General features: G+C 34.2%; 1 protein-coding gene across 8 annotated transcripts in view; it reads right to left on the bottom strand.

Annotated features, from left to right (window-relative positions):
- Window positions 1-208: 208 nt before the first annotated feature.
- The window catches only part of LOC106883318 (uncharacterized), a 350,621-nt gene continuing 334,699 nt past the window's right edge, over window positions 209-16,130 (bottom strand). For 7 of the 8 annotated variants that reach the window (XR_016240682.1, XR_016240683.1, XM_014934329.3 and 4 more), the window contains 2 exons: window positions 2,648-2,743; window positions 209-2,306 (listed from right to left, as the gene is read on the bottom strand). Coding sequence is in view for 6 of the 8 variants with exons in the window: in XM_014934329.3 (XP_014789815.1) it covers window positions 1,150-2,265 (1,116 nt within the window). In the remaining 2 variants the exon portion in view is untranslated. Of the gene's footprint in view, window positions 2,307-2,647; window positions 2,744-12,692; window positions 12,829-16,130 lie in introns of those variants that run through there. The other variant, XM_089347218.1, reaches the window with a different exon arrangement.

The following is a 16,130-nucleotide window of genomic DNA, read 5'->3' as shown; positions in this document are numbered from 1 at the left end:
ATTGAATGTGTGTGCGTATGTATGTGTGCGCGCGCGTGTGTTGTGCAGAGAAGTCTCTTTGAGGCCAAGCGATTTTAATCTATAGTTTTCTTTGTTTGTAGCGTAGAGAAAATGCATAAATACGGTAACAAAAAGAGATATTTGAAATGAACATGGATTATTATATTTAAACGTGCATAAAAGTAAATGGACTACATAAATTCGAATATTAAACGGATACTAAATTTATTGAAAAGACAAAGAAATACAATTTTACAGAATTGTCACACCTGAATAATATATATTTACAGACACATCTTTTGAGATCTCATATGAAAACAACTTAACATGAATATATAGACGTTTCATGAATATATAGACGTTTCGCAAGAATATTTGAAGATTTTCGATATACAAAAAAGAAATGGCTTTTCAAGACAGATTGAACTGTTTGGACAAAATCTCTTCTTTTATTACTTTGATAAAAGCTATAGAGAATTTTAATGTCATCCCCTAGAATATTCTCTGATATAATATATACATATTTAGCTGCAGAAGCATTGATATTACGACTTAGACTTATCTTGTTTGATATTTATTTGTGCTATATTTAATAAGTCAATTTAATTAAGTCATAACTCATAATTTGCTTCATACGTATTACATTCATAGCATATTAATGAACGGATATCAATTAAATTTGATTTATAAAAAGAAATAAAACATAAAACCTTAATTGATGTTTCTTCAGCGAATTTGAATTGCTATACTTAGAGATGTTAAATTTTGTTATAAAATATCAGGTGCAGCGAAAATATCGAGGACTTTAGATTGTGGAAGTTCAGGTTTAAACCCTGTCTTGTTTATCTAAAATATACTTTTTTTTTTGAAAATTAAATTGAATTAAATTAAAATATGTGAATATGAAAAAAGCCAATAATATAGAACTAATTTTCAGGAAAAGAAAACCTCATGTTATTTTTCAGAATAAACATTCAAAATTCGCTTATTTGAATAAGATTCGAGAAACGTAGTTTAAGAATGAGCATTACATTTATTATAATTGAAAGCCACATAAAACTTTAAAAAAAAACGTATCTTTTGCTATGCACTGCCGTTTTCAACAAAAGCCAAATCAATATTACAAATTTATTTCAATTTAGTTGAAACTCAGTTTTGTGTGTCATTCGGAATTGCTTGCATTTCGTTGTTAGAAATGCTTTGGGCTGGAACATCTTGTTCAGTCGTTCGTGGACGACAGAAGTCAACAATAATACATTTGCATGTCTTAAGAAGTAATTCACGAAGATGATAACGAAATGTTGGGGACACAATAAAATAAATATAGAAACGACAAGCATAATTTAGATTATTAACAATGCTAAAGTATGAAATAATCTTTGTGAATCGTCTGTTACCAAATGTCATCGCAACTCTGCTGGCATTATTTAATAAAGTCAGCACTATTGTAGCAAATGTTATAGTTGTTACCATGGTCGTTAAATCAAACCCCATGTCAGTGGGGCAGATCCTTTCATTTGTTGGATTATTAATCACTGTATTTGGTTTATAATTGGTAACGATCGTGGTTGTGTTGGCATTTTGTCGTAAATTCGGCTGGAGACATCTTAGAGAGCGGCGAGTTTGGCAATCGTACCACATGTACAAAAGAAGTCGAAATAAAAGAACGACAAAACAAATAGTCGGAAGTAAAACAACAATGATAGTGTCAATAATATTCAATTTATGATAATAATTCGCGCTACCTGGCCACAAACCACATAGGTTACTTTGTTCATCTACGCCAAATATCCATGCAATGTGCAGATAAAAGGCAAGTGCTAAAATCGCCAGTCCAATTGAAATCAGGCGTGCACGAAATGTTGTTTTTATTCGCCATTGGGAAGAGGGGTGAACCAAATCAAGATATCGTTCTATAAGTAAGCAGACTAGATACCATGGTGATAGGAATATACTAACGAAGTTACAAAGAATTATTATTTGACACCAGCCATATTTGTTGTATATGTCAATTCTCTGTCTCGGAAGCCAAGTCATCAATAATATGGTAATGAGGACACCGTTATCAACAACTGCTAACGCCATCATAGAATGTGTAGCTGGAATTCGTTTAATACTAGTGTAATAGAACGTTAACATTGCCCAAATGTTACCAAACACGCCAAAAGCTATAACTGTCGGCGTGCCATAAAGTTCTAAAGCCTCTCTAAGTGGATCTCTCTGGTAAATAAATTGTTGATAGTTAGTGTTGTTTGAGTACGCCATCGTAACACTGCTGTTATTTGACGGTTTGTTTAAGAGGATACCTGAAAGAGAAAAATCAGAAGATAAAAAGTAAAATTTCACAATCCGGTTAGTTGATTCATGTTAAATCTCTAATAAATTCCAACAATATGAAATGGGTAGCATTCTTGAGGGTGATTAAACTTTATGTCGCAATTAATAATAGAAACTCTACATTAAAACTCATTGCATTATATCATATCTTTGTTAAAATCTGGATAGGTAAATAATTTGTGCTATATTAGCAAAGGATATTAGTTAATATAGTGTACTCAATAGTTACGTTATAATAATAAAGAGAATGGCTGATCAAAGAAAATTTATGATACAATTATTTAGAACTTTAAAAATGAAGCCTACTCACCTATGTCGGAGCAATAATTTCACCAAAATATATAACAGTTTTTCATTTATATTAGTACTGGAATCATCTCATTGCTACACTGGTTTCTTAGATGTCCTACATAAATTTAGAAATTATAGTAAAATTATTCAAGTTATGTCAAACTCATTTATAATTAAATTTAAAGAGTATAAAACACAATTATAATAATTTCCAAAGTAAACATTAAATTTTGGTGAAATGACTGTAATGAATCTGCTATATGAATACATTAATATTTCGGGATAAGCTTTTAGCAAAGGTAGAAAGCATGAGAGATAACTGAATCAGGTGAGAGCTGGAAAGAAAATATGTAAAATAGTTATGTCTCTTCATTTTCGTGTTGAAATTTTGTAGGTGCACCGATAATCCTTTTAGAAGGATTTTAGGTGCACATTGAAGACAATGGAATATTGAAATCTTACATGAAATAAGTTCGACAGTAGATTATAAGCCAAGGTGCACAAATTATACGGGAACAAAATTCTCGAAAGATGTAACTAAAACCAGAAATTGTTAAGTTGATGTGAGCAGGTTTTATACGTAATTATTCTTGGATAGGCAATTTCAACACCTCATCTCCATTTGCACTTCAAGCTCCCACAAATGGGAATAAAGTGTTGAATTTGCTATTCAAGGCGGCTAGAAGCGGGACCAAATTCAGCAGGTGTAAATAGATAGAGAATGAACTTCATAATGAAAAGTACAAATGAAGTATAAACAAAGCATAAAATAGTTATCCTAGTATATCAATAAGTGATATGTTTAGGAATTGCTTTCCCGTGTTGTGTATAAATGCTCAGTGCCTAAGCGCGTGAGATAGAGTAAATGCAAGGCGTATACGCCGATTGACATATATTAATGGGTGTGTACAATAAGGGCTCAGATATGTTTACCGCTAAAAGTCCGGCTTGAAGTGCAAATGGGAATGAAGTGTTGAAATTGCCTATCTAAGCAGGCTAGAAGCGGTACTCGATTCAGCAGGTATAGACAGATAAAAATGGAATATATATATATATATATATATATATATATATATATATATATATATATATATATATATATATATATATAGAGAGAGAGAGAGAGAGAGAGAGAGAGAGAGAGAGAGAGAGAGAGAGAGAGAGAGCGAGAGGGAGAGAGAGAGAGGGCGAGAGAGAGAGAGAGAAAGAGAGAGGAAAAGAGAGAGAGAGAGAGAGAGAAAGAGAGAAGAGAGAGAGAGAGAGAGAGAGAGAGAGAGAGAGAGAGAGAGAGAGAGAGAGAGAGAAATAATGCTGAATTTTTATTTGCATACACAGCAACCCCGGCTGCTGACCCTGAACTATATAATAGCTACATTCCTCATATCGAAGTTCGATATGGGTAAAATGCACAACCTTCTACGTCAATAAAGTTCTATTGTTTCCGAAAGTTCTTTGTTATACCTTTTACGGACTGCTCGAAGTTTTCTAATTTCCTACACCTTGGTTCTTAGATCTTACCTTTACACACACACACACACACACACACACACACACGCACGCACATACACACACACACACACACACACACACACACACACACACACACACACACACACACACACACACACAGAGGTAGATAACACCAAAACTGATTAAATTTGTAACTAGAGTTAAAATGACAGGAAAGTCTTAATAAATCCATTCTTTAATATATTTTGATAAAAGTATTGTATTTATTGATTACTTCGAACATCATTTTTGCTCAACATTCACAACTCAATATCAGCAGTTCCCTTTAAATCCCTCTCTTATTCCATGGCTTCATTTTTAGAACCTGAATCACTTCGTTGCTACTTCTGGTCACCAGTCTAACTTTTTTTGTCACGACAATATTTTTATAAAAATTACATTCGAAAAAGCGATGGAAACATTACTTACATCTTGCAAAGTATGATTTACACGTTTCACTGTTTTGTAAATTTCGGTTTTTCTTATAAATTCTTAAAAGTTATCAAATGTTTTAATGTTGTTTCATAACAGTCATTTCACTGAAGGGCGATGCCCCCCCCCTCCGCTAGTTTAATGCAATAGTGTACTGTGGCTTGTGCAGAAATCAAAAATTGTTTCTCAGATGAAATACTGAGAAACTACCATCACTGCAAAGTTTGGCAAGCAATTAGATATTAATTATTTTTTACGATTGATTGCAGCTGTTTAAAAAGATTGCAATAGAAGACACTTTTTCATTATTTCAATTGTGTTGAAACATCTGGTTTACTGCAATAGTTTTACCCTCTCGACTGTAAATACAGCACACATTCAATGTAAGAGCAATGAAAAATTATTTGTAAATCTCGCAAAAGTCACTAATTATTTAACTGTGTACAGTGAGTTGATCCGGCTTTGTTTCTTGCATACATATTTTATCGAATCATCAAGGATGGTAACAGAGAAATTTATCTTAAGTTGAATTAGAAATTAAAAGGAAGGTAGACGTTTACTAATTACAGTTTTTGATGCTAAGTCACCAAAATAAAATTGGTTTTGATCGTCTTTTGAATCGACTCACATTACTGGTTCTTCTTTTATTGATCCCAGGGAACTAGAAGATAAATGAATACAGCAAAACGACAATAGAAGTAGAAAAATATCAGGTAGTGTGATCATGAATTTTCGATATTTCCGCATGAAACCTTGCGTGATAAAATTTTACTTTAGCTTCTGGATGACTAAACCATTAAAAATAAGATCTTGTTGATTGAATCCGTGTGTAAGCGCTTCAGAGAAATCATCTTGTCCTCGGTGGATGTACTCCATCTTTCGCTCATTTTAACACCACTCCTACCAACATTTTGTTTTAAGCATCTGTAATGGATGCCACTCTTTTCCAAGATTGAAACCAGATCTCTTGTCTGAAGACAACTTACTCCTTTCCATTTACCAATTCTGATAGCCCTGAAAAAGTCATGAGTGATGCCTTTCCATATTCCCGCCTTAAGTGATTACATTCTAAAATTTGCGGTTTGAACAGTTAAATAGAGCTTTCGTCATTAGTATTTGACTGGTACTTACAGCGATGCACTTAAAGAAAGGAAACGTTGAAACCAGACGATAAGTAGATACTGTTAGACAGTTTCTTCACTGCCTTAACGATTCTACCAACCACCACTGCCCAAGAATAAAAAATGTTAGATCTTATTTAACTAAGCGTTTACTGTTGCTTCCTAGAAAGATAACTAAAATTGTAATTTGACCGCACACAAATATATGTCGTTACTGATGACTTCAATTAAAACAACAAACATTTCTAATGACGAAATAATATAGAAACGTATATATTAGTTTCGAACATTAATGACATAGTTTGCATACCTGTAATTAATTAAGCTATCATGAGTGCAATTAATTCCAACTGACTTCTTGATGATATTTTATACAAGTTAATGCACAAGTGCACTAACGAACCAAGTTTAATAATAACTAACTTGAAGTGACGAATTGATTAAAAACTAAAGATTAGCAATTAAAATTAAGTAATTCTTTCCGATTAAAGAAATGAAATTGACAAATTTTGGCGTGAAAATGTCTCGTACTCTTTAAATATACCATTTTATCATTTGGAAGTGTTTCCGACACCATTTTTCAACGAAACAACGGAAAAAGACCCTGTAAAGCAAATCGAAATTGCAACACGGATCAGATAACTAGGTGCACTTCACAGCTCTGTACTACTTGCTGGATTGAATGAGCCGTTGATATGATTTACATGGCTGATTGACGTCCTATAAACTGTAGTAAAACTCTCCTTGAAAAACTCGCTACTACCAGGTGACTCACTGGATAATATAATTCAAGGCACACTCTAAAAAGACCGAAAGAGAGGATCATGGTTGAAGTACCTTTGATTATTTGTGCTAGATAAAGTTTCGTCTATACCTAAACAGGAATAACGATAACTGCTTAAAAGATGATTAGAACAGTTCGGTTAAATGTAGATTAACTTGAATATGTATTTTGATTAAGTAGAATAGCAGTCATTTCTCCGACCTCCTGAACATTTATAGTGCATATTTGAATGATATTAACTCTACAAAGCAAATTCCTGATTTGGCGTGATTTGAAATCCCTCTTTCAATGGCGAGCCTTGATACTTTATGTTAGTAGCGGTTCCAATAAATGGCAAAAGGTACATTTTCTTGGTGGTTCTATATATGATTATATCCACATGGTTAGGTAAGTGGCAATTTTATCGATTCCGGGAAGGTGAACTGCAACGTTGACATTATTCTAATTCCGAAGATAAAAAAAAAACATAAATAAATACTACAGAGCATATTGTCTGACTCTCTAGGTGTCTTACGTCTCCATTACATTGTTTGCGTATATACATTGACGTCCTTTTTATTTTAGTTATTTCGTTTTTGCAAGATATGTATCAGCAGTGTTTACACAATTTAAATGAGGTTCTTCTTCGTATATGTATATATATATATATATATATATATATATATATATATATATATATATATATATATATTATTTTTCATAATTATACTATAACAAGAAATACTGACACTAAAATATGTGACAAATAATGAGTTCTATAGATCATGTCGTGATAACCTCAAAAGTGTTGGCTTAACTGTGTCTGACAGTTGCAAATTATTACATTAACGGTGCTATTTTTTTCCCAAAAGAATCAACGTAAAATATATCTTTTCTTTATCCGATAGTGTATAGAGCTAAATATTCTCAACTATGGTCGACTGTGCTTGAGAAAAATGATGGCCATTGTATAGAAAAGTGTGGGTAGAATCTTGTCGTTTGAATCTAGCAATGTATTAGAATCCAATATGAGATTTGAAATCATTAATAGAGTTTACTACGATTCCCTACTGATTCTTCCCACTAACCGGCCTTTTATGCTGCAGTACGAGTAAATAACAAAGTGAGGCGAATACCATATGACTGACTTTAAATTTTGGCAAGTTTATTTCAAAAGTTATCAACTCTACAATGAAAACGTGGAGCCTAGTGCAAAGGTAATAACTGTGACTCATAATAATCATGGCTGTACGAAGTTATTCTAATATCCTGAGCGAGGTTTTTTTTTATATCAACGTTAAGAAGTTTAGAACTATGAAATCGAAAGCGTGCTCTCTAAACACTTTTATTCTAGACGTAATTACACTGCATGCTTTGAAGCAAATACCGCGAGCCATTAAACTAATTGCTAAATATGGGCATCTGATAATTAGAAGATTTGACCACAAACACCAAGCTTTGACAGGTACTAAGATCTGAATTATTAACTCATTCAAACAGCTTGGTCGTTTACCTGATAATCTAGATTGAAGTCTAGTTGGATGTAACACTAATAAAACCGTTTATTACCATACCAAAATATAATTACTACATATCATAAAAAATAATCAGAAACAATAATACAGGCAATAAACAAATTATTCTTAAAATATCAGTTAGCATTAATTTGATTATAAAGACTCACTTTTATGCTTCGGGCTGCCGTTGTTGAAATAATCATTTATATTATAAATGGTTTCTTATCATAATGTATTCAACATCTAGAATTCTATTGATTTCTCAAAATTATATGTATTATTTATTCAATTAGCAATTTAACTGGGTAAGGATAATGTTTAATAAAATATAAATGACTGTGGGTGCAGGTATAGCTTTGTGGTTAAGAAACTCGTTTGTAATTATGTGGTTTCACTTTCAGTCTCACTTGTGGCTCGTAGGCAAGTGTCATCTACAATAGCCAGGAGACGACCAATGGTTTGTCAGTTAAAATTAGTAGAGGGAAACTGTAGAAGCCCAAGCAAATACACAGCATATATGTGTGTGTGTGTGCGTGTGTGTTGTGTATTTTTGTGTACGTGTTCTTGTGTTTTTCACCACTCACACGGCTTGACAACTGGTGTTGCATTGTTTACATCATCGTATCTCAGCTCTTCGGCAAAGGTATCCGATAGAATAAGTTCCAGACCTTACAAAATTAATTAGTACAAGAGTTAATTTGTTCGATTAAAATATCTCTCAACGTACTACCATAGCATGGCTTCAGTCTAATGATTAAAACAAGTAAACGAGATAAAGGAGAAATAGTTAAGATATTTCAATTTGAAGATGAATGGGCTGATAATGGAATGTTCGTATCTACTCACGGTACAAGGCCCGAAATTTTAGAGGAGGGGCCCAGTCGATTAGATATACCCCAGTAGCTACTGATACTTAATTTATCGACCCCGAAAGGATGAAAGACAAATCGACCTCGGCAGAATTTGAACTCAGAACGTAAAGACAGACGACATAACGATAAGCATTTCGCCTGGCGTGCTTAAGTTTCTGCCAGCTCGCCGCCTTAATAATGGAATATTCTTTTCTACTCGAGACACAAACCCCGAAATTTTGCGGGGAGGGGGTCTGTCAATTGGATCTATCTCAGTACGCTACTGGTGCTTAATTTATCGACCACAAAAGGGATGAAAGGCAAAGTCGACCGTGACGGAATTTGAACTCAGAACGTAAAGATAGACGAAATAACACAAAGCATTTCACCCGGCGTGCTAACGATTCTGCCAGCTCGCCTCCTTAAGAATAGGATAATGAATTACTTATGTGCACTTTAGCTCATCTTTTACGAGCAAATATATTATTCATGATGCATGAATCATATTTACTTAATATATTTTGAAACCCTTTTCTTTCATTAGTGCCTAAAAATTAAACATTGATAATGGACAAAACCACAAATTCTATTAAAACAAAAGAATCCGTTAATATGGTTTTCACGATTTTCCAAACTACATTACTGTCTTAAGTGAAGTGAAGAAACTAAAAACTAATAGCAGACTTCAGACATAAGCTTGGCCTGTGTGGAGCTTACTTTTGCTTCACAACAGTCACTACATAAACTCTATATTTGTTATTAATTATTCAGGAGCAACGTGAGATTATTTTTTGGGGGGGATTGAGTAGGATTGGTAATATTTTAATTAAATGTCTAATCCGTTGCGGCAATGACTACAATCGCAAATTTCTAATAACAGTGTGAAAAAGAAAACTAGACCACTATTCTCCAAATTAATAATTCTCGCTGCTTTTCTTTAAGTATTTAGATAAATGCAATTTCCACAAAATTAACATTTACTAATTCTCTTTTTGAATTATTGGAGATGTCCCTTATTTTCGTTTAAAATAAATATAAATTCTATAGGACTTTGGCTATGTTTTATGATGTAATCTGAGCATTTAATATTTTATGTGATATTTCAAAAACTTTAACTCCGTGAGCATTTCAGAACTATACTGCAACATATTGTGAATTGGGTACCTTTCTCAAGCTTGTACTTCAAACAAGAAGGCAGGTTGAAAAATACATAGGTGACTATGAAGGAGCTGTGAAATCTTGCTTGCATTAATTTCAACTCTATTTATTAATGAATGTAATGCTTATTTCCAGGTAAACTGACATGAAATGTAAGTAGAAGGGACTTCAGTTGGCAATTTACAAAATTTGGTATTGTGTTTTAATCCGCAACGACAAATAAACAATCAATTCAGTGGAAACATCTCTCCATACTAGCTCCATAGTAGGCCACGATAATTTCATGTGCAGGGTAGATAAAGACGTCAGTTTTTTCGGATGCAAAACGCATAGGGTTTATTGATTATCTTCAAAAGTTCCACGCCACCAACGAAAAGTACTATGCCAGCTTATTGAGGCTATCAAGACCAAAAGCTCATTAAAATTGGTAAAAAGGGTTTTGTTTCATCAGGACAATGTCCCAGTATACAAGTCCTGGGTTTCAAAGGCTGCTGTGCGCAGCTGTGGATTTGAACTGGTTGATCACCTCCCTATAGTCTGGATCTGCCCCATCTGTCTATTATCTGCTCTCCAACATGAAAAGACACTTGGCTTGGAACCACTGTCGGTGTGTTGATAACGTCATATGCGCTTATTGATGACACTTGTGACCAGTAGGGTGAACGCTTCTTCACCAATGGAATCCAAGCTCTGCAACACCGACAGAATAAGTGTATGGACCGCATCGGGACAATGTTGAAAAATAAACTTCATCTTGTCACATTCCATGAGGATATCTTGGTCAGCCTTCTCTACTTCTAAGCCAACCCTTGTACTTAGAGGGTAACAATTTTATCACTATTTGTTTAGTTAAGGCTGCGAGCCGTCAAAATTGTTACCGGCCGGACACAATGCTTTAGCGGCATTTGTCTGACTTTATTTTCTGATTTCAAAATCCGCTGAGGTCGACTTTTCCTTTCATCCTTTCAGGAGTCGATGGAATCGACTTATACTTTGCTGGCCTTGTGCCCCAGTTTGAAACCATTTTTATTAGTTTAGTCCAATGCGGCGAACAGCAGAAACGTTAGCACGACGGACAAAATACTTAGCGACATTTCGTTTGTCTTTATGTTCTGAATTCACATTCCGCCAAAGTTGCTGTTACATTTCATCTTTTTGGGTTCGATAAAATAAGCCTCAGTGGAGCAGTAGGGTTAATATTTTGACTTAACCTTTTTCTAAAATTACTGCCCTTGTTTGTTCGGAAATATGAAATCATTATTATTAGTTTGGTCTAGAGATAAGACTTGCATCCGGTATCTTTCTGATGTCTGCAGGAAAGACATAAGCAGACGGTTGACATTCTGGGAAGATATAAAAGAAAAGTATGGGCTAATATCAGATCTAGCTGGAAGCAAAATAGCAGAATAGGTCATGAGACGAAAAGAGATAAATCGGTCGACAGTGCTTGAGATGATGCTACGAGGATTAACCTAATCCGAGAGGCAGACTTCATTGAAGGAGCGGTAGAAAATCGAAAAGAACCTCGAGGAGGTTCAGTGTGGTCCAGAATTTGACAAGGCTGTCCATTTAATGAAATACAGGTACAACTCATTTTTCCTAGCTGACTGAACTGTTGAAGCATAAAATAGTGTCTTGCTCAAGGAAACGACCCCACCCTCGAGTAGTGAACTCACGACCTTGTATAATTGTTGAATCGTAATATTTACCAACTATTCGTCAATCCCATGTTCTTCAGATTTTTGAGGGCGAAATATACGGCACGAATATCGGTGAGATATCGCTCTTGATTGTGCATGACATCTCAATTCCTTTATCATTCGTTATTTGCCGAGAACTGAATAAAAAACTGAACTGAGACGCACATCCTTTAACACGTTAATCTATATATAGAAAAAAATTGCAAGATGTTTTAATTCTGGAAGCAGCCGTGTGAGGGATAGCATTTTATCTGAAACAATGGCTAGCGTCTACGAGAAACAAATATTATGTATCAGGAATACACTAAAAGACCGCAGTTTTTTTCATTATTCATTCAGTAAATAGGCTAATATATTTTCATCGCACCTTTATTCCACAACAGGAATTCAGTTCCTGAAATAAGGTCAAATCCACAATAATACACTTTATTTAACCATGAATGAGACACACTTCCAATCGCTGTTCCGCAGGGGAGTTATCTTCTCTTTGCGAAAAAATGACATTGATTTACATGGAGGTGAGAGTTTACAGTTCACACTGTCTGAGTAAAAGCTTGTAATATTGTGTCTATAGGACTGGAGATAAAACTCATGTCTTGTTTTGAGATGTGTGCTAATTACGTCAAGACAAAATATAAAATCACTATGAAGGTCCTGTCGTGTGATTTGAACATACGACGCTATAGCAGTTTTGAACGTAAAGTAATACTGTAAAAATATCAAAATCAACATATCGTGTCTCTGTCTCCGTTTCCTTCAGCCATAAACATTATGAACATTACTGCACTGCTAAAGGCCTAATACTACTAGAACAATATATTGCATATGTCAAACGAACAAACAAAAGATAAAATGGCGTTTGTGAATTATTAACGGATTTAGTTATATCCAACACTACTTGATATCAGCAACAGTATTATATAAATAACAAGGAACTGGTGACAAACGAATAGATACTTCGATGAATGCAATGGAGTAAATTTGATAAGCTTTAAAATCATGTGAGTACTTACCATAAATAAAGTAAATACCTTTGCATGAATAAAATGACTTCGAATACGAGATGTTGGGATATGAGAGATAATTTAAACAAACAAGATAAATTAGTGTGTGAATCTCTTCAAATGATCTCTCAAGTTAAAGTTATTTTATGTGATTGCAGTTTATCTTCTTACAACTCTGGTAAAGTATATTCTGAAATTGGAGAAGTCTTAGAGCTAAAGTGAGAAATCATATGAGACGAAATCAGAAAATGAGAAAGTGAAAGGAACAAAGCATTAAGAATACAATAAAGAACATAAAACCTGATCTAACAATATAAAACTGAGAGACGTATCAAAAGAAACACACAAAGGAAGATATATAAGAAACGAAGAAATAAGATATAAATATATATTATAAGAAGGAAAGAGATACAAAATACTGTTGAAAAGAACGAATTAATGATGGATTGGCAGTTTGTTAGTAGTGTTTAACCCGATGTGGGCCGTTGATCGAGCAGATACATGATCCACATAGTTCTAAACCTGAACATCCACTTTTAAATACTTTTGTAAGATTATCTTTATTTTGAACTATTTCATTCCTTGCACATCTGTCAAGCGTGAGCTTGTTTATAATAAATGTTACAGTCGATAATTTAGATTTGAATACAATTAGTCATTCGGTACTGTGTCAAGTTATAATACATTGTGCTATCTAAGGTTAACATAACGTAATGTCAAAAGTGGGGATTTTAGAGCATTTGTATCGACCACAAAGGCCTGAACCACAACATCCAAACCTGTTACCCTTATTGATCATCGAGGATATTTTGCCTAAACTAGCGGGCTCAACACACTTTCAAGCTTTGACGCTTCAGGTAGGTGGAGTCAGCACACCAGTGCGAACTCATCACTTTCACAACGCTTAGATGCCGATATTACTTCACACGACGCATGTTTGGAATCTTGAGCGCCTCCGAGATCTTTCAGTGCGAAATACCACGTATGCTTGAGGGAGCTGGTGGGATGTGCATTCACCAAAATGACCTTGTCGTGTATACTACAGAAAGACACAACAAACAACTTAGCTTATCTATGAAGAAACTCATTGAAACAGGCCTCAAACTAAACGAGACTAAAATTCTAATATGAGATTTTAAGTTCTTTGGTCCTCAACTACGAAGGAATATATTTGGATAATTATGCAATCAAAAGCCTTCAACAAAATGTATAGCGATTTCACATTATTCTGAGGTAGATTCAATACCAGGGTCGATTTGTTCCTCGTTCAAATAGCACATGTGGTTTTAAGGGGCAACAAAGCTATAAAGAAGTGAATATATTTGGTATCAGTACCCCAGTTCTTGCGTACTTCGACGTATCCAAGGAAACTATCGTGAGTGCAAACGTAGGTAGCTACGATATTGAAGTTTATATTTACCAACGTCTTTATCGACTTCTCAAACAAGTAGCCTATATTTTGAGAAAACTGAGAGCGGCCGATAGTCATTCCATTCAGTTGGGAAAATGAACGTTTAGAGAGTACTCGGTTTTGTGACCACATTGAATATTATTTGAAATGACTGTGGAAGTTCAAACTATTTATCGATCATACACCCGCAATGCCTCTCATCGACAGAGACATCTCGAATGCGTCAAATGTCAATTATCATTATTGCAATTTCTAAAATTCAGCATTGTAGATGAAACTCTCCTGATAATATAATGCATGTGGTGGATGTATTATCGCTGAATTAATCAGTATCGACGGAATCGAATAAGTAAAACTACATCGTTATACTGCAGGAAGATATCGTAGGATTACGTGTACTTGATAATATCATGACGGTCAGCAGCATCAGCGAGGCTCCAACAAATGCACGCTGCATGCACTAGTGACGCCAGCCTCCATCTAACCCTTCTTTATACTCTACAGGGATGGCCCAACCAAATCAGCACAATATCACTATCCGTAAATTCCCGTCATATCGTATAGGTATGTTTGTTGTACGCAAACGGCATAAATAATATAGGTAAAAGAATATCGTTGCTGTCTTCTAATTTTGAGATTTTCCCAAAACACGCACCTTATTATAATGAAGCCCTACGGGAGGCGGGATATAGTGGCAATATTAAATTCTTTAATAATTCTAAATATAATTATAATATAAAACATGATAATATAAATGATTCCTATATATATATATATATATATATATATATATATATATATATATATATATATATATATATATATATATATATATATATATATATATTTATATATATAAAGTGTAGTATATTGCCACTTAAGTGTGGCTGACACCTAGGGGTGGATGTTACTGTTGCTTTTAGCCCAGGAGGACATCTCCTCCAGCTGGCTTATCGACACGCTACTGTGTCCTGTTTGCCAAGGGAAGTTATCCCTCCCATCATGATCTGTAGCACGAACGGACCCGGGTTTCAGGGTTATTTCCCTTGGCAAACAGGACACAGTAGTGTGTCGATAAGCCAGCTGGAGGAGATGTCCTCCTGGGGCTAAAAGCAACAGTAACATCCACCCCTAGGTGTCAGCCACACTTAAGTGGCAATATACGACACTTTATCGTGCAGTTACTGTTAATACTTCATTTGGAGAATTAACATTATATATATATATATATATATATATATATATATATATATATATATATATATATATATATATATATATATATATATATATATATATATATATATTGTAATTATCTGTGTATATCCCACTGAAGAGGCAGAGTATATTCTTATGCAAAGCCAGAAATCTAGATCGGGGATTATCCAATAATTTTTTACTAGTTTATTTGTCTCTTCGTTTTTTCTCCATAGTGATGTATGAATACTTGATGTGGCTCTACAGTCAAGTTTTGAATGTTATCTCTACTCTTAATTATAATCATAAAACCTATAAGGTTTTTATTCCCATGCTGGCCATTTGCTATGATCGGTATTTTAGATTACGATCTTATCTTTATACATATATATATATCTTATCCTTAGCTCTCCTGTGTGAACCTTCTGTCCGGCATTCGCCATGATAGATCGCTGACCACTACATTTATATATTTTTTCTCCTTGTTTCTCTCCTTATTTCTTTCTGCTCCTTTCAGTTGAAGAGCGTAGGCTCGAAACGTCAAAGACTTACTCTATTCCCGAGCGTTAAACTAATACATCCGTTTGTTGTTTACACCACCTGTCTTCGTCTGTTGTTTTTTTCGTAAATTCTCCCGTATATATATATATATATATATATATATATATATATATATATATATATATATATATATATATATATATATATATGTATGTATGTATGTATGTATGTATATATACTCCTTAACTCATTGACTTGCTTCAGTCATTTGACTGTGGCCATGCTGGAGCACCACCTTTAGTCGAGCAAATCGACCCCAGGACTTATACTTTGTAAGT

This window comes from Octopus bimaculoides, chromosome 2 (genome assembly GCF_046866305.1).
Source record: "Octopus bimaculoides isolate indiv1 chromosome 2, ASM4686630v1, whole genome shotgun sequence".
Taxonomy (NCBI): domain Eukaryota; kingdom Metazoa; phylum Mollusca; class Cephalopoda; order Octopoda; family Octopodidae; genus Octopus; species Octopus bimaculoides.
The sequence above is the reverse complement of the archived record's forward strand: the minus strand, read 5'-3'. Positions and strand labels throughout refer to the sequence as shown.